The sequence below is a fragment of the Xyrauchen texanus genome, chromosome 13, assembly GCF_025860055.1.
Source record: "Xyrauchen texanus isolate HMW12.3.18 chromosome 13, RBS_HiC_50CHRs, whole genome shotgun sequence".
Taxonomy (NCBI): Eukaryota; Metazoa; Chordata; class Actinopteri; order Cypriniformes; family Catostomidae; genus Xyrauchen; species Xyrauchen texanus.
In genome coordinates, this window is record NC_068288.1 from 28,322,244 (window position 1) to 28,342,812 (window position 20,569).

At 38.8% G+C, this 20,569-nt stretch overlaps 1 protein-coding gene across 1 annotated transcript in view; it reads left to right on the forward strand.

Moving 5' to 3' along the window:
* Positions 1 to 20,569, forward strand: part of LOC127653922 (low-density lipoprotein receptor-related protein 8-like) — a 242,309-nt gene that overhangs the window by 167,615 nt on the left and 54,125 nt on the right. Inside the window, exons 5-8 of the mRNA XM_052140780.1 lie at positions 4,038 to 4,158; positions 10,839 to 10,960; positions 11,321 to 11,442; positions 12,248 to 12,254. Coding sequence (XP_051996740.1) covers positions 4,038 to 4,158; positions 10,839 to 10,960; positions 11,321 to 11,442; positions 12,248 to 12,254 — 372 coding nt within the window. The remainder of the gene's footprint in view (positions 1 to 4,037; positions 4,159 to 10,838; positions 10,961 to 11,320; positions 11,443 to 12,247; positions 12,255 to 20,569) is intronic.

Consider the following 20,569-nt stretch of genomic DNA (forward strand, 5'->3'; position numbering starts at 1 on the left):
GATGCAGACTGCAAAGACAAGTCTGACGAGGCCAACTGTCGTAAGTGTACAAGAATACTATAACATATTTTTTAATGATGATGACTAGTGTCACAAGTGTCAGTTTTATGTAGGGGCAATATTTAGGGCATAGAATAACAGTCCATTTATACGAAATACTTCAACTGAATCAGTAAATTGAAATAAATTCTCTATATGAACAATTATTACTGTTAATTTTATTTTTTTTATTTGCTGTCAGTGAGAAATAAATAAGTATCTTTTAATAAGATATAACACAAAAAACACTACTACAAAACATTTATATGTCAAGAAACTCAAAATATCTCATGAAACAAATCCCATTTGACCGATTTGTTTCTCGAGAGTGTCGAAAATCGCCTGCTTGCATGTAAAGCAAGACATGTAAACAACCAGTCACGGTTCATTTTGTTGTTACGTGCCCTCATGTTACTACTATAATAGACTGGTGTGCAACACAGTCTCGTTTAAATGATCCGTATATAAGACTCGCGGCAGACGCATTTGAGGTAATAATGTTAAAGTGCTCGCCTGTTTCATTCTCCCTCTCTCTCCTCAACAATTCTCTGTAACATTTAACTGTCTTGTTTAATGATGAAAATGCAAATATCAATAAAACTAATATCATATACCATCTGCAAATATGCAGATATCTCGTTTAGACAGATGTAATAAACCAACCTCACACAACTTGAGCAGATCCAGCATCCTGAAGAATGCTCATAAATCTTCCTCTGAAGCACATATTCTAACAGCCTCTCCTCAACTGTTCCCTGTAACTTTTCTAATTATAAAAGGCAAATATCAAAAAAGCCTCTATTATACGGTCTGCAAATATGCATATCTAGTTTAAAAAGATGTAATTCACAAACCTTATGAAAATCCTGCGTTTTCTTCCCGTCGATTGCTAATATCTAATATCATCCTCTGAAGCGCGTATCAGCCAGAATCAAAACTTCAGGATCAGGATCAAAAGTTCCTCTGATTCAAAAATCATGACATTCATGACAATCCAAGCAGGCGATACAGACTGAATCTGCATGAGAGCAACTTCAAAGTAAAAGTGCTTCCAGATATCCAGAATCAACTATTAGTGTTTCAGTATTTCACAGCTATATATCAGCAGTGTTTAGTAACTTGGATATTTATTTGTTATGAGAAGGCATGGTCAAACAATTTGAGTGGTGCTTTTGTCCACAAATTGAAAAGCATGGATTGCAAATGTATTCATATGGTGTAAAAATTTGGATTTGCATGTTTTCCCCTATGATGCTGATAGAACCTCCATCAAAGACAGACTCAAATATGTTTGAGTTTAACATGCATTTCTTATAGACAAGGACAAGTTTAAAAAAACATGGTTTTACTCCATCAATTTCAGTATTACAAAAACCGTCCATATGTGCTAACATATCAGAGCAGTTATATTGTGAAGCAACATTACAAAAACATTCTCAAAATGAAATGTTAATTAGTTTACACCTTTGAAGCAGAGTACAAAAGCAATACGCAAAACTAAAACTAACTTTACTGACTAATGCATTCGGTTTGGCAATTATGTGTGGATTACTTTAATAAAATGTGTCAATGTATATTCGTGCATTTTAATTTGCTTGATAGACAAAACCCTTCAAAAGACATAGCGGCACATGCTTAAATGACACAGAGTCATATGCAATGTAAAAATGAATAGTTTGCAGTGGACAGGATATTACATTTTGTAAGGCAGAGTTTTGTATTGCACAGTAATGTTTCTGTGATTTTGTAAATCGAGTGGTCAAATGCTGAGCAAGACTGCACCATCATCAGTGTAATAATAGCCCCCCCTGGCTATTGGGTAGTATCAGGTCTGTGTATGCAATTCCACAACCACCTCCTGTCTTCCGAAAACACTCGGACCCTGTTTACACCTGATATTAAGATGAATCTTGAGTGAAACGATTGCATGTGGTCAAACGATGCACATGGCTGTTTACACCTGGTCCCTCAAATACATCCCCTGTGACCACTGCTGCTCAGATTTCGAGGGGTAGGTCTCTGACATACATCAATCACTGTCATTGTGTAAACATACTGTTTATCCCAGATTCGGCTGAAATTTAATCTAAGCACACTCTCAACATTTCGAATGATCTGTTATTTTAGCAGAGTACCTGTATTAGCTGACCTTCAGATGTGCATGCTTGTCATCTGTGTCCCTGCATGTTGATATCAGTCAAACTGATGAAGTTCTCATGCAGGTATATGTATTTACTTTTTCACATTTTCAGATCAGACCATTTCCTTTAAAACTTGCACGTAACCAGCAAAGTTTAAAACTCTATTTATTTATTTTTTTGTGCAGCGGTTGACAGGTGGGGTGGATTTACACCTGTATTTTGCGCTGAACACTTGTGATTGGATCACCTGAAACACTTCTTAATGCCATGTTTAAACGGGGTCTCTAAGACTTACCAAACATACAGTATATCAGTGGCAGGTTGCCAGAAACAATTTTAAAGATTGAAAAAAATAAGAGTTGGGGGTATCAATGAATTATGATACATTTATTGCCATTGCTTGATTATAATACTTGAATCCATAAAAAAGTAACTAATCTGATTACAAGTATTTTAAAATGCATACAGGTAATTGATTTTTGTAATCTGATTGCATAATCCAGATTACGTGTAATAAATTACTACCCAGCATTGCTTGTTGGTTTCTAGGCAACACACAACTTAAGTGGTGTGTGAGTGCTTGCTCACTGTAGTGTCCTTAGGATTCTGCATTAATTGTTATTTTTTTGTCAGCATGCAAAAAAGAAATCAATAAAAAAAGATTTATTGCAAAGAATTCTTGGTTTCATTTGACAATATGGAGAAAATAATTAAATCTAGGATTTTTATTTTTATGCTATATTAAAGCAATTAGCAATAAATGTACTCTATTATTACTCAAAAAACTATCTTTGTGTGTATGTGCCTGTATTTTTTAATTATAGAAGCAAACTGGTGTGAGAAGTTGATGTGCTGAAATTGATCATGCTGTATGTTCGCCCTCTGTAGTTTCTGGAGTACACCATATGAAAGATTAAAGGGATTTAAAGAGATGAATGTGAAAAATTAAAAGACTTTCTTTGCCTGACCAGCACATTTTCTCTTTCTTAATTGTGTTCCCTTATGCCCTTGAGTTGGTGAATGATTGTTTTGAGTGTTTTGGACTAAGGTAAGGTCAAAATTGCAAACAAGAGATTCCCTTGAAATCTGACAGCAGCTACAAGTCAAAACAATTTTCTCTCCTATAACTAAAGCTTACACAGACAATATGGAAGGGTTAGATGGGTGATCAGCATGAAACTGTGTGATGGTGAGATGCTTTACTATCATGCTTGTTCTTATCTGACACCTTAAAATGGATAGTTCACCTAAATATGAACATTTTTCATAATTTACTCACCCTTATGTCATTCCACCCTGCATTATTTTCTATCTTCCATAAAATGCAAAAGGAACTGAAATGCAGAATCTCCAAGCTGCTCTTTTCCATGTAATGAAAGTTATAATGCCAAGCTTTAAATGACCAAAACAAACTAAAAAAATATCATTAAAGTGGTCTATGTTGGAGTTTCAGCAGAGGAAAATATAATATTAAATAAAGTGCACTTCCTTTTTGGGGGCTTGACAGTGTAAATTAATTTCCACTTTCATTGTAGGGAAAAGAGCGGTTTGAACATTCTATCTCGGATCTACTGTGTTTCGCAGAAATAATTTGGAATGACATGAACATGAGTAAATGATGACAGAATGTTTGCTAATTACTGGGTGAACTATTTCTCTAACAACTCATCTCATAATTTAACAATAATTATATTACTCAACTTTTTTTGCCCATTTTTGAGAAGTTGTTTGTGCCTCTGCTTACTGCAGTGAGTTTTGTAAACTTTATGGAGCAAACAGACATTTTGTCTTCATCCCAGCATGAAACAGCGGGGAGAGCGAGTGAAATGAAATGAAACCTGTATCTCTGTCTTACAGCTCTGCTGACCTGCCGTCCTGACGAGTTCCAGTGTGGCGATGGCTCCTGCATTCACGGCACTAAACAGTGCAACAAAGTCCACGACTGTGCAGATTTCAGTGATGAGGCTGGCTGCATCAACAAATGTGAGAAACCACAATCTCTCTTTTGATTAGTCTCTTCATCTCTCCCCTCTGCCAGCAGCATTTTTACTGAAACTGGTGAGATGAAAGTATGCAGTGCATGCAATCATGCTGTCAGTAAACAGCCACAAAAAAACTCTAAGACCAAACAGATGCACTACTACAATATACCACATGATCTACTTCCCATGTGGCACCTTTAATCAAACTCACCTCAAAATTGTATTTATCCCATGGCAATATCTGGCAAGTAGGGTTTAAGTAGGAACTTGTTTTTGAATCAACTTCCTTTGTTGGTATCTGTAAATCTGTGCCATATGATTTTAGGGTTAGTTAGGAGTTGAGTAAATAATTACAGAATTATTATTATTTTATATATTTTTTTTAAGATCTGTGTTTTGGCTGTTTAAGTTTGTGCCTTATAACATTCTGTAAGTTGTTTTTATGTGCTCCTGAATGAAGTGTAAGAACTCCTCTTCATTGTCTCCTTCTCAGCCACAAAATGTGAAGGTCCTCTGAAGTTCCTGTGTAAGAGCGGAGAGTGTATTGAAAGCAGTAATGTGTGCGACAGTCTCAAAGACTGCAAGGATTGGTCCGATGAGCCTGTGAAGGAGTGTGGTGAGTTCTCATTCACACAAATACACTGATGTTTCTTTTTATCTTTTTCATTAGAAATGATGTTTCTTTTTGATCACCAACTGACTGTAAAGAACAGAAAGACACATAAAATGTAAGTGTCTGGGTCTCGTCTTTGGACACGCAATACACAGAACAAAGCAAAAGGAAAATTTGACTTGTATAATGAGTACTGACTTGCACTGACATGCACAGAACGGGGGCTACAAGGGCACAAGCCCCTGCCCCTTTCGTTCACAAATCTGTTAAGCGGAGGTGCCTTTAAGTGTGCAGAGATTTAAGTGGAGGTGTCTTTACTACAGTGTCTTTACCCCAAATATATCAAATGTTATACAACAGTTATTTCTGGTCCTTGAATCTGATTGGACGAGACACATGAATACTGATTTGTCAGAACATCAGCACTTGGACGCTTTACTGTTTGTATCACTCCTCTTGTGTTTGTGGAGTTCTACACTAAAGTGTAAGAGCAGCACAGATGTGTAAAAGAGCTATTTCTCTGTGAAATTAAAGTTTTTAGCCAGCAGGTGGTGACAAATGACAATTTTTCTGAGTTCTGAGTCTGCCAGCGAACGGTTTCTTTTAAGTCATCGGCATTGTCTGTCACTCCATGATCACTCAGACTACTACTACACTACAACAGCTGGCAAATACAGTTAAACTAACATCTTCAGCATTAAGACTTATCACAGCTGAGAGACACAAAAGACAAAGTGATCATAAACATATTCAAGGCACGTACCTTTTACCGCATTTTCCTCGTTGTGATGAGATATAAATATTCAACCTGGTGGAGGAGAGAACGGTTTCTATTGTGAATGACTCTTAAACTGGCTACGCGAAATACTCGGGGAGTACCCCCGCTCAGATAGCTATTTTTACACTGTGAAAATATAATGTTCCTGTTATCTTCAGCAAGCTGACTAACACTACACTACTGTTTGGGACTGGAGTCAGGACAGATGCAGGTAGTCACACAAGCTCTCTCTCTCTCTCTCTCTCTCTCTCTCTCTCTCTCTCAAACACACACAAACATACAGATCCTTGTTTCTCCAATGACTTGTTAGAAACAGCCCAAGCCATAATTTCTTGTTCTAATGTGACGTTTTCATATTACTTACGTTGGCTTGTGTGTTATCGCTTTACTATTATGCTCGAAATGCCAACATTAATCTCCACAATGAATTTTTACACATTTTCATATCGGTACAATGGATTTAAATATGGTCAAATGTGTTGAACAGTGCTTTGAGTGCTACAGTCTTATTGATGTGTGAAAGCAATATCAAATTAGGCAAAATATTACATGAACAGACATGCACGGGGCAGAGGATGTTTAAACAATGTGAATGATTGGCGTTTGAGTCCTTGGAGCTTTCTGCAGAATTTTATGAGTACATATTCCATGCAGGAATAAGTCATCACATCAGTCAGATTATAATGGCGCAATATAATGCTAACTCACTTATGATAAGCTCTCATTTGGAAACACATGGGCATTCACAGAAGTATTAGTGGGCATTTAAGGTTATAGGCAGTGTTGGCTTATTAGGGGATTTACTTGATCAAGGGCCAACAACTCACAGAGCGCTAATTATGATCAAACTGTGATTTGAAGGAGAACATTCCCAGCGTGCAGTACCTCTCAGCATGTTATCACAGATCAGACTTGTTCCTATAGAATCCACGCTTCTTTATTCTTGTCTTTTATCACACCGGAGAACTGGACTTTGTCTTCAGTGATGAGCTAGAGCTGAAGATGGCATCTCATACATAGCTTTTAGTCAAAGTCTGTAATTTTCTCAAAGTTAAAATACTTTCTCCTATCCCAGTTTAATGTACAAAGACGAGACACCACTCTCAGTTCCTTCAGAACATGTAAAAAAATATATATTTTTTCACTTCCATTTGGTGTCCATAGTGGCAGAACACTTCCACATTTACAAGGAGTATTTAGACATTAAGTGATGTTTTGCATCCAAAAAAACAAATGGCTCACTTACTTAATGTTCAGAGTTTTCTAACGCCTTGCAGCTGAATGTTAATTGGATCGGTATTTAGAAAATGCTAGAGCCCTTCTTTGATTCTGCCTCTCTCTCTCTCTTTGTCATCTGTCCCTTTCTCTCTTTCTCCTCCTCTTTATGTTAACCCTTGTATCAATCTTTAATGTAAAATACATAGTTCCACAGTGGCTCTTCAGGTTGGTATTAATTTCCCTGCGGCTGCCGTGAGATTGGATGAGATTAGAGCGGGCACCTGGCGCACAGCATCCCACCGTTCAGCTCAGTTCACACTGGACCTGCTCCAAGTGGGCCACTGCAGCTGCACATGCTAAATCTCTAGGACTAATGCCAAGGATTACTCTTCTATCATATTCACCGGCATGTCCTGTACATGTTATACATGGTTCATATGTGGCCTGGAGAAAATCAATTGCCTTGATTCCCAGAGAGTGTCCCGCGCTTTCTCATTCTACTCCCTAGTTCCCAGTGACATGAATCAGAATATCGTGAACTTGAATTCAGGCACTAGCAAGGGCCTTGATATACTAATTTTGGGACATCGAAGACTAAGTTGCCTGCGGCACAATTACAAGGCCGTAAATTAAACCATAGCCAGTATTTATAAAAAATATCGCTTTTAAAATGTCATTGTGGTTTTTCATTATAGCTGTTAAAAAGTACAGTGCTATTATAAAAGATGCCCTTGTCCTAAAATTGCATAATTTACATATATAAGAATGTACTTTTACTGTTTCCTTTATAATATACACTTACTGACCACTTTATTAGGAAAACCTGTACACCTAATTATTCATGAAGTTATCTAATAAGCCAATCATGTGGCAGCAGTGCAATGCATATCATCATGCAGATTAATGTAAGGAGCTTCAGTTAATATTCACATCAACCATCAAAATGGGGAAAAGATGTGATCTCAGTGATTTCGACCTTGGAATGATTTTTGATGCCAGACGGACTGGTTTGACTATTTCTGTAACTGCTGATCTTCTGGGATTTTCACACACAACAGTCTCTAGAGTTTACCCAGAATGGTGCCAAAAACAAAAAGCATCCTGCAGATGGAAATGCCTTGTTGATGAGGGAGGTCAATGGAGAATGTCCAGACTGGTTCGAGCTGAGAGAAAGTCTACGGTAACTCAGATAACTCCTCTGTACAATTGTAGTGATCGGAATAGCATCTCAGAATACACAACAAGTCAAACCTTGAGGCAAATGGGCTACAACAGCAGAAGACCATGTCAGGTTACACTTCTGTCTGGCAAGAACAGAAAGCTGAGACTGCAGTGGGCCAAAACTGGACAGATAAAGATTGGAAAAACATAGCCTAATCTGATAAATCTCAATTTCTGCTGTGGTACACAGATGGTAGACCCACTGCTGCCTCAGCTTTCTGTTCTTGGCAAACAGAATCTCTGTTTTCGTACCAGAGTTAGGCACAGCACTATGTGTTTTTAGATGTATGCCTGACATTTAAAAAGGACAAAGTTACTACAGTATGTTTCTGATTTTAGCTTTCCATAGTGTAAAATTCTGTATTTGTATGCTTTGTGTATGATTGGTCGCTATTTATACAGTGGTTATGCAATACTGTATCTTCATTACTGCATCTTTACTCTTTCCATTCGAGTTTGCTAAAACTGCAGTTGTAGTGAGCGGCTACACATATGGCCTATTTACACTAACAAACTTCTTATGAATGGGCTGTCTTGATTTACTGATTTTGATTTCGGCAACCATCTTATGCCTAGATATAGCATATACTTGCATGGATCGCATAGCTCTGTGACTTACTGTGCGTTCAGACCAGAGGCGGCGAGAGCGTCAAAATTCGCTCTGGCTGCCCTGCCAACAACGCTATCGAAAATTTGTGGACGCTCTGACGTATTTGAAATAGGTGGCAATGTTCGTTGAGAATGCTTGGTTTTGTGATCTATATTTAAAGGGGCCACACTACATCCAGACATGTCGACCGGTGTCGATCTTTTTGCCGACATATCACAAGTAGCGTATATCCTCATGAAATCTTTGAATATATTATTATATAATATTATATAAACCATAATATCCACTTCATCAACTGATCTGGCACACTAACAATTTCAGACACCTTTGTCCACTCATCGTTTTTTTACTTTATTTATATCCCTGTAAGCATAGGCGGAAATCGCGGGGTCAGGACCCCCTAAAATATCATAAAAATTTGTGTATTGTAAATAATATAATGATATATTCTTAAAATAATTGTTTGAGAAATAAAATAATACAAATGCAAACGGGGCAACAACAAAAAGCCCCTTGGTGTCCCCTTCTTGAGAATTGTTATGTTTATTGTCCCCCCAAAATTAGGATGAAATTTTCGCCCCTGCCTGTAAGCAAACAGGGACAGATCAAATATTACGGGAAAACCCGCCACGGCAATAATCAGTTACTCTTCCATTTTGTCTACGGAACTAATGTTTGTGGGAACCAAAGTTTACACGGTTGTGTTCGCTAGACTTCGCTAGAGCGGAGCACTTCTGTATTCCAAGTGGTATGCCGCCGAACCGCGTCAAAGCTCATTACCATAATGCTGGCTGCACTTGAACTTTCCTCTGACGCCCACACCGCCCAAGACTCGCCACGCCGCTTCTCACCGCCGATAGACGCTGGCTGTCATAGAAAATGAATGACTTCCGGTCGATTTGACGCTCTCGACGCCTCTGGTCTGAACGCACGGTTAGACGTAGTGGTCTTAAAATAGAGCCCACAGTCCCTCTCACTCACTTTTTGAGTGTGAATTTGTCTTTCTCTTTTTCATCCTGCATTCTTCTGGAATGCAGGATGGATTTTCATCCATCTGAACTTTCTGTGGTATTCTTTGATCTCCTGCTGTCAGCTGTTCCTCTGCATTAGCATCAGCTATTCTTCTCACTCTCTCTTCTTTTTCCTCCTGTCTTTCTTACTCTTCCTGATAAGTCTATTTTTGTCAGGCTGGTTTATGTGTCTCTGGGTGCTGTTGCACACCAAGACTCATTATCCACACACACTAGGTCCAACAAAAAACTGGTTGCTTAGATGAGGTATCTTTGATTTTTTTATGTTTTTGTTAGGGGTGCATAAGCTGTTAGACAGATTGCATGGCAAAACCCTGTCGAAAAGTTGTGTCTTTAAATTCATACATTTTAAAGCATTTCTGCTACAGCCATACACATTTAGGTTAAAATAATTATTATTTTGTTGTTGCGTCATATTCTGTTTTTTGAGCCTCCTTCCACAATCATTTAATTTCCAGACAGCTTGTCAATCTAAAACAAAACCTTTTAAAAACATGTTTCTCCTGTGTTCTGCTCCATTCTGGTTCTTTTTGAACGCAAGAATGTATCTCATTAAACACCCTTTAAGAAACATGACTGATCATAATTAGATAAATACAACAGAGAGTGACAGATAGTAATTGGGTAGAGAAAGGTGGAACGATGACTGGGTATGTCACAGACTGGATTCAAACTTGAATTACCTACATGAGCACCTCAAATGTTCAATTTCTATTTTCTTTGTTATATATTCCTACTGCAATTATGATAATGACCATATTTTCATGTTTTGGCATTGAGAGAGACATACTGTTTTTCTGTAGAGATTATATAAAAGAGTGATATATATTTATTTCTCCATGTCATTTAACATGAAATAAGTCATCACCAAATGTATTTGCTGTTCTATTAGGAATTTCCCTTGACTGGTCAGTGGAATACTTTTAAGACCTCCAGCAAATTACTCTGTCACTCTTTTTAAAGCATCACACACACACACATACACACGCACAAACACAGGCTGAGCTTCTTCTCAAGCTTTTAAGGAATGTCAGAAAGATTGCACGCACCTCATCACTTTCTCATAAACTCTTGGCACAACCTGAAACTCAACTGAGAAAATGAGAAATAAATCGTCAAGTTGATGTCAGGTTGCCATGGGCACTTACCATCCAATTCCTGCGAAGCATACTGACCTTTGACACCACCTTTCTTTTTTCTATCATAGGTCTGAATGAATGTGCCAACAACAATGGTGGCTGTTCTCATATATGTAAGGACCGGCGGATCGGTTATGAGTGTGAATGCCCCTCAGGTTACAAGCTGCTGGACAAGAAGACTTGCGGAGGTAAATCCTAATACAGAAGTAACAGATTCAGACCTTTCAATACAATGGACCATTGTCACATTTCAGAGTTTGGAATGTGGAAGTAAACTATAGTGGGATAAACTTCTATAGAGGTACATCACCTTTGCTCCAACAGCAAAATCTATTATATTTCAATGATTTTCTAAAACACAGAGAGCCATGGATTATGGCAATCAGAAGAGAGATAGAGGCCAATTGTAATGTCACTCCCTCAGCAGTTGAATTTGAAACTTTATTGTAATGGTGTTGTTTTTTTTTGTTTTTTTTTTCATTATTAATTCCAAAGGTTATACTGTAAGACAAATGTTAATTAAATGCTTTTCTGATGTTCTTTTCCAGACATAGATGAATGTGAGAACCCTGATGCATGCAGTCAAATATGCATCAACCTCAAAGGCGACTACAAATGTGAATGCTATGAGGGTTATGAGATGGACCCAGTTACCAAGACCTGCAAAGCAGTGGGTAAGACACTCCATACCAACTTCTCCATCCAACATTAGTTCCTACTACCAGGGTCCGAAATTCACTTTTTGCCTTACCTCCCAATGGCAGGTAAATAGAGAAATGTTACCAGGCCAAAAATATATATAGTTTATACCAGCAATAAAACACTATTTTGCATAATTTCCTTAATTAGCTCCATTGCTATGTTTGACTTTTGTTGCTCTTTTAGGATTTACAAAAATAAAAAAACATTCCTAGCTATATATATATGTATATATATATATATATATATATATATATATATATATATATATATTTTTATTATTATTCATTTACTTATTTTGTTCTTAAATTGGAATTCAAATCAAATCAAATCACTTTATTGTCACACTACCATGTACACAAGTGCAACAGTAGGTGAAATTCTTGTGTGCAGTTCCAAGCAACATAGTAGTCATGACAGTGACAAGACATATACCAATTACAGTAAACAACATACATACACAACATAATTTACATATCAAATGTACACATACTTACACAACACAATAATTTATATACAATGTACAGTAAACAATACACACAATATACAATACAATAAGTAAGGAGTATATGAAATATATATATATATATATATATATATATATATATATATATATATATATATATATATATATATATATGAAGTAGTATATTGAGGAGAATATGTTGACAGTCCAGTGTGAGATTATAGATGAATAAAGTGCAGTGCTAATTATTGATCCTGATAGATCAAGTGTTCAACAGTCTGACTGCTTGGGGGAAGAAGCTGTCATGTAGTCGGCTGGTGCGGGTTCTGATGCTTTGATACTGCCTGCCTGATGGTAGCAGTGAGAACAGCCCATGACTCGGGTGGCTGGAGTCTCTGATGATCCTCCAAGCTTTTTTCACACACCGCCTGGTGTATATGTCCTGGAGGGAGGGAAGCTCACCTCCGATGATGTTTCTGGCAGTTCGCACCACCCTTTGCAGGGCTTTGCAGTTGTGGGCGGTGCTATTGCTGTACCAGGTGGTGATGCAGCCAATCAGGATGCTCTCTACAGTGCTGGTGTAGAACCGTGTGAGGATGTGGTGGTTCATTCCAAACTTCCTCAGCCGTCTCAGGAAGAAGAGGCGCTGGTGAGCCTTCTTCACAACGCCTCAGTGTGGACGGACCATGTGAGTTCCTCAGTAATGTGGACACAGAGGAACTTGAAACTGCTGACTCTCTCTACCGGTGCTCCATTGATGGTGATGGGGCTGTGTTCTCCGTCTTTCCTCCTGAAGTCCACCACAAGCTCCTTGGTTTTACTGACGTTGAGGGAGAGGTTGTGCTCCTGACACCAGCGTGTCAGAGTGTGCACCTCCTCTCTCTAGGCTCTTTCATTATTGTCAGTGATCAGACCTACCACTGTCGTATCGTCAGCAAACTTAATGATGGCATTGGAGCTATGTGTTGCCACACAGTCATGTGTGTACAGGGAATACAGGAGTGGGCTGAGAACACATCCCTGCGGGGCTCCAGTGTTGAGGGTCAGTGATTAGGAGATGTTGCTGCCCATTCTAACCACCTGACGTCTGCCTGACAGGAAATCCAGGATCCAGCTGCACAACGAGCTGTTTAAGCCCAGAGCCCGGAGTTTCATATCAAGCTTGGAGGGCACTATGGTGTTGAATGCTGAGCTGTAGTCCACAAACAGCATTCTCACATATGTGTTCCTTTTTTCCAGGTGGGAGAGAGCAGTGTGTAGTGTAGATGCAATGGCATCGTCAGTGGAGCAGTTGTTGCGGTAGGCAAACTGCAATGGGTCCAAAGAGAGGGGCAGAACAGAGCAGATGTAATCTCTGAGTAACCTCTCAAAGCATTTGCTGATGTTGGGGGTCAGAGCAACAGGACGCCAGTCATTTAAGCAAGTGATTGTGGCTTGCTTCAGTACAGGTACAATGGTTGATGTTTTAAAGCATGTGGGGACTACAGACAGGGAGAGGGACAGATTGAAAATGTCCGTAAAAACACCAGCCAGTTGATTCACGCACGCTCTGATGACGCGGCCCGGAATGCCGTCTGGACCCGCGGCTTTACGGATGTTCACCCGTCGGAAGGATCGGGTTACATCCACAACAGAGACAGAGAGTGAATCAACCTCTGTAGCGTCAGCCGCGAGTGCTCTCTCTGCGAGGGCGGTGGTGTTGCCCTCGAAACGAGCATAAAATGTATTAAGTTTGTCCGGGAGAGATGCAGCGGTGTTCACGGCGGAGTCTTTATTCCGTTTGTAGTCCGTGATGGTATTAATTCCCTGCCACATACTTCTAGAGTCAGTGGTGTTGAACTGACCTTCAAGTTTGTGCCTGTACTGGCGTTTGGCTGCACTGATGGTGTTACGGAGGGCATAACTGGCTTGTTTACGCTCCTCCGTGTTAGAAGAATTAAAAGCGGAGGACCGCGCATTGAGTGCCGTGCGAACCTCGCCGTTAACCCATGGTTTCTGGTTGGGGTATATCCGTATTGTTTTGGTTGGAACAACATCCTCTACGCACTTCCTGATAAAACACGTTACGCTATCAGTGTAAACCTCGATGTCGTCATCAGAGGCGGACCGGAACATCTCCCAGTCCACGTGATCAAAACAGTCTTGTAGCGCAGAGTCTGATTGGTCCGACCAGCACTGGATCGTTCTGAGGGTGGGTGCTTCCCGTTTCAGTTTCTGCCTATAAGCAGGTAGAAGTAGAACGGAAGAGTGGTCCGATTTGCCAAATGGGGGGCGGGGGAGGGATTTGTAGCCATACCAGAAAGGAGAGTAACAGTGATCTAAAACCCGGTCCCCTCGTGTGTTGAAGTTTAAGTGTTGGTGGTACTTTGGTGCTATTGTTTTAAAATTAGCTTTGTTGAAGTCCCCGGCAACAATGAACGCAGCCTCAGGGTGCGCGGTTTCATGCTCACTTATACACCCATACATTTCCCTGAGTGCCCAGTCTGTGTCGGCTTGTGGGGGATGTACACAGCTGTGATAATGACCGCCAGAATGGTCGACACAGAAGCATGAGATATTCCAGATCAGGAGAGCAGAAAGACTTGATGAAATGTACGTTCCTCTGATCACACCATGATTTGTTGATCATAAAACATACACCACCACCTCTGCTTTTACCTGAGAGGTCTTTTGCTCTGTCCGCTCGGTGCACAGAAAAGCCCGTGATTTCGATGGCCGAGTCTGGAATCTCCGCAGCCAGCCAGGTTTCTGTAAGGCATATAACGCAGCAGTCCCTCGTCTCTCGTTGGAAAGAGATCCGCGCTCTCAGCTCGCAGAGTTTGTTGTCCAGAGACTGAACATTTGCCAGTAGTATACTGGGTAGTGGGGGTTGATTTGCACGACGTCTTACTCTGATGAGAACGCCTGCTCTTTTTCCCCTTTTCCTTCTGCGTTTCCGCGGCAGGGCAGCCCAGACAAAGGGTTCCGCCGGCGTGTTTGTAAACAGCGGGTCGGCGTTGAGGAATTTGAAGTCCGGTTTTCGATGTGTAATTGTAGAACCTATGTCCAAAAGCTTTTGTCTGTCGTAAACAATATGGCAGACAACATCCAAGACAAAAAAAACAACGAACTGTAAACAGAACAAACAATAAACTGCAGTGTTGTATCGCAACGCAGCAGCCATACTCGGCGCCATCTTGAGTCCAATGTTGGTTGGAATTCTGCTGGTTGGCCAGTAACTCTTTATTTATGCTTTATTTATTCACTAAAGCAATTTTTTACTCGCATTTAGCTCTTGGGGAGTGGTCATTTTTGCCAACAAATAGGAGGACCGACAGAAGCTACAGATCTTTGAGAAGTTAGTGGAAGTAATAAGTAAATGTTTACATTTGTGCTTTTATGATTAGAATATTTAAGGAGATTCAAAAGCTCCATCACAAGACACATTTGCTTCTAAATACAGTTTTGAATATTGAGTAGCATATGAGAATGAATCCTTCGATTACCACACCCCCACCCCAAACACACACACACCCCATGATTGCCATTAGAACATACAATTATAGCTTTGACTGCATTAGCTATAATCAGTAATGTGGAAGCAGACATCAAAATTGCTTTTGTTTATCATTAAGAGGTGTGAGAATGCATTGATTGAGAATGTCTTTGTTATGCCTCAAAACAAACAAAATGTTCTTGTGTAGCGAATCAGCTCTACATTCTTCCACCATTAGGTAGCGAATCAGCTCTATGAAATATTAATAATCAGTCATAACTTGTTATAATCGATTATGAATATTTGGATCAGTTAATCGGGTTAACTTGATGTAGCTACATTAACATTACAACCAAATACTCGGTTCATCCCGTGAACACTCAATTTTGGTTGTTAATGAATTAATTAATAGAAATGTACATTTCCGGGGCAAGGGAAATGTCTTTCTTACTAAGTATTAAGAGCAAGTAGTCAAAATCTATGATTAGTGACTTTAGATATGAGCTTGAGACACAGACAACTTTACATGTGACATGAACAAGACTTTATTAACTAGACTAAACATTTAAACTACTCTAACATACATATACATACATTCATACAGTTTACCAAGGGAAAGAGGGCTGAAGCAGAATACAGGAAGGCAAGAAGTTATAGCATTGTTTGAAGTTCAGCAGATCAACAGCCTGAGCAAACCATCATATTAGTTCTGACACGCCCTTTTTAGAAAGGGGTTAAGGATACTTAATGTATCAAATAATGAGACTAAGTTTGATACTTGCATGTCCCATTTGAATTAAACTGTCCTGATGCAATTTGTTGAGGCTCCAGTTGATCTTTGATGATGTTGTCTTGATGAGAGAGAACCAGTGAGAGTCAGAGGATCTTGGTGAATGGAAAGTCAAGGCCGTAGCCTGGCGCACGCTTGGGAGTCCTTGGGGCCTTCTAGTTTGGCATCATTCAGCGAGAGAGTGAGAGAGCACAAGGCTCAGAGGGCAAGAGAGGCAGGAAGCAAGAGACAAGAGAGAGGAGAGAGGGCTAAGAGCGCGAAGAGGGCTAAGAGGGAGCGAGGAAGTGGGCGCAGCAATTTTATACCCTCAGGAAACAGGTCCCACCTCTCATTGGCTCGACCAATAAGAAGGGTTTGAGTTCTAGGCGGGAATTTGGTTTATTGCTCTTTGTTGTAAAATTGCCCATTGCATGTGCAAGAAAGAAAATAGGAAATATACTTGTAATACTAATATGTTGTTGTTATCGACATATCATGTACACAGTCATTTCAATCTTCAAAATACCAAGTTATAGAGACCAAATATGCCACACATATGATTTTGGTTAACCATAGTATGCAAAGTCTGAAACATTAACCCATTAGTTTGCAAGAAAACATAGATCAAGCACATTTAAGGGAAAATGTGAGATGGCACATGTCAATATTTATCACATGGATATATAGGCTATATATATAGGATTAACAGGGTTCATTTCTCTTTCTCAGTAAGAGAATGAAGTGAGGGTCAGCACTTCTCTGAACATTCCTTTGGAGGTCGTAAAATTCTCCTTCCATTGGGACAGGAGAATGATTCCTTTGTCAAGGCTCATTTGCATGTTTATGACAGTAAGAGATTTTGGCTGAATGACTCAAAAGATAGTAAAACATTGCGTAATATCATTCTACAGAGATCTTATATTCGAATTCAGCTCGGACAAATCGTAAGGTTTAATTTGATACCAAGAAAGGTATATTTGGTACCTTTAAAAGTGGGTTTAACATTCTTACACTCAGGCTATTAAATATAAAGCCTCTTATTAGATATAATGAGTTCTCCTACACTACTAAACAATTCTACTAATTTTGATCTACACCGAAATACATAGCACACAGGGATTACAACATATTTCATTAAAACTAAGCCCTTTTAGGCTTTATAAGAAAGACACACATTTTTACGTTCAAAAGTTTCCCCCTTCCGGTCCACACGATAAGCACGTGGTGAGCATGCGGATGTCACATGCGGTTCTCTGTCAATAGTTCATTGTCTCTTTGTCAATACATTTATTGTGCTTGTGGAGACTGGTTGGCGCTATTTCAGTAATTAGGGGAGTTTTCTCAGTAAGTTCTTGTTTGTTCGTGAATCTGTTAAGGCCACTGATCCTCCGCCATACCTTACACTTGGTACCTTCTGAGTTGCAGTTGCAGCAACTCAGCCCATCAATCTTTGGAGTGTCAGTGCAGGACAAAATTATTCTCAAATTTGCTTTAACTTTGGTAAGTCAAGGAGATGGTGGGGTGTAATTTTTGTAGGCCGCTTGTTTGCTTTATCAATAAGATGGGGTTGGTTTGAAATGATTTGCAGTTGAAATGTGAACCTAATATGCTAATCTTTTTGTGTGGCTTAATTGTCCTCAATTTGCCTGACCAGCCTGCATAAAACTTCGATACATTTCCAGCACTCCCGATGGGCTTGCATGACAGCTGGAGGAGCACTGTCATTAAGTGCGGGTGTGTAAAGCTAGCCAACAAAACCTTTCCCTGGGGAGAAACTTAGTGAAGTAATTCCTCTCTTCAGATTATGCATTCTGTTGTTTTTGTATTTAAGCTTGTTGTAGCCATTTAGGTCTTTATGGTAAGTTATAGAAGTAGAGTGGAAGTTGTAAGGGAGGATCCATTTCCTATTAATGCCAATGGTGGTTAGTTAAATGATCAACAAGCATTTATGAGTTTGGTGTTTGGATGTCCTCATACAGTACTTTTGGCCATATAGTGTATCAGATTTTTGCTTTTTCATAGTGTGCCACTTTTAATTTAGAAGTTGTCTGGCCCATGGTATGCAGGAATGATAGTTTTGTCGACTGTGTGCTAAGATTAGAAATAAGAATTAAAAAAAATATTTGATATTTTTGATATATTTAAACTCAACTCAAGTCAAGTCTTAGTTTTATTTGTATAGTGCCTTTCACAACACACATTGTTTCAAAGCAGCTTTACAGAAAATCAGGCATTACAGAAGATAAAACTGTAATGTCTATAATGCCGATTTGTCATCATTGTGTAATTAGATAAAATAAGATTTTTAATTGTGTTTAAAAATGAATAATTAAATAATAATTGTATTTATAATCCCAGTGAGCAAGCCGAAGGCGACTGTGGCAAGGAACACAAAACTCCATAAGATGTTGGTTAATGGAAGAAAAATAACCTTGGGAGAAACCAGACTCATTGAGGGGGCCAGTTCCCCTCTGGCTAACATCATGAATATAATGTCAATATTACTTATGTATAGTTAAAGTCATGGTTTAAAAAGTCTTAAACTAAGTAAGGGTTAAGGGACAGTATTTAAACATAGATTTTGTATGAAATGTAAGATTAATGACTAATGTCTTTGAAGTCCATCCTGGATTAACTGCAGAAGTTCACATATGAAAAGGATCTACCTCCTTTTGTGGATTTTGATATTCTAGGAACGTTTAACAGGCCAGAATTTTGCGATCGTAATGAACGTGATGGAATATAGCATGGTAGAAGGTCACTTAAGTACTGCGGAGCTAGACCATTCAAAGCTTTGTATGTAGTTAACAGAATTTTAAAATTAATACGAAATTTAACCGGTAGCCAATGTAATGATAATAAACTGGGGCTAATATGATCATATTTCTTTGTTCTCGTTAGCACTCTGGCTGCTGCATTTTGAACCAATTGAAGTTTATTTATTGATCTTGCTGGACATCCTCCCAGTAATGCATTACAATAATCTAGTCTTGAGGTCATGAACGCATTAATTAGTTTTTCGGCATCAGCATCAGAGAGCATGTGCCGTAATTTAGCAACATTTCTTAGGTGGAAGAATGCTGTTTTTCAAACATTGGTATTTTGATTTTCAAAGGACAGATTGGTATCAAATATAACACCTATGTTCTTCGCTGTTTAGGATGATGTAACAGTACATCCATCGAGAGTCTAATCATATTTTAGCGGTTTATTTTTAGAGATTTTTGGTCGAATAATTAGTACCTCTGTTTTGTCGAGTAGAAGGACATTTCTGGAGATTCAATCTTTTAATTTATTGATTCACTGCTGCTAATTTGGAGAATTGTGAAATCTCATCAGGTTTTGAAGAAATATAAAGTTGTGTATCGTCGGCATAGCAGTGGAAACTTATTCCATGATTTCTGATAATATCTCCCAGGGGAAGCAAATACAAGGAGAAAAGCAGAGGCCCTAAAACTGATCCCTTTGGCACTCCATTCCTCATTTACATAGACAAAGTGGTAGCAGTCTGCTAAATAGGACCTAAACCATGCTAATGGAACTCCACAGATGCCAACAAAATTCTCCATCCTATTCAAGAGAATGTCGTGATCTATCGTATTGAATGCAGCACTAAGATCTAAAAGCACTAGAATTGAAATGCAGCCGCGGTCAGATGATAAGAGCAAGTCATTTGTAACTCTGATAAATCCTGACTGAAATTGTTCATATATACTCTTCCACCGTTAGTATGCCAGGAAAAGCTATTAAATAATTTTAATAGCTTTAGGCTTTTGCCACAGGTATATCTTTCAAACTGTAAAATAAGATAAGAGGGAGGCGTGCTTTTATGCAGACTTTCGTTTTCTGGGCACAATTTTGTTTTTTCAGGCACAATATTTACTGCAAATATGACCTTTGAGTACCAAAATGAGATATAATGACTTGTGACATGAATAAGGAGTATAAAGGACTTTCAGTGACCCTGTTACTAAACCGAAAACATAAACAGACCAATTTTACGAATTCACGTTCAGCGTTTGTATTCTCTCAAAAGCAACCAAAAACTCAAACATAACATTGGAGATAATGGAGAAATGAGCATTGTCTCTTTATTCTGCATATAGTATTTAGACTAAACACATTGTTACATCTTTATAAAATCCGTTTAGATTTGAGGAGACATTATAAAATCGAATTTGTGTTAAGACACTCATTCTTTGTGTACATAGTATTTGCTTATTTGATTTAATTGGCAAAGTACATTTTGTTGTTACAGTGACAAGCAATGTAGCAACTTTATTATATAGCATTTAGCCTTAATATGGAATATAACTGTGTGGTCACAGGTGTCTGCATTATGGATATTTTACAACAGCTTTGAAAGTGGCTTATCCATTCAGAGTTCA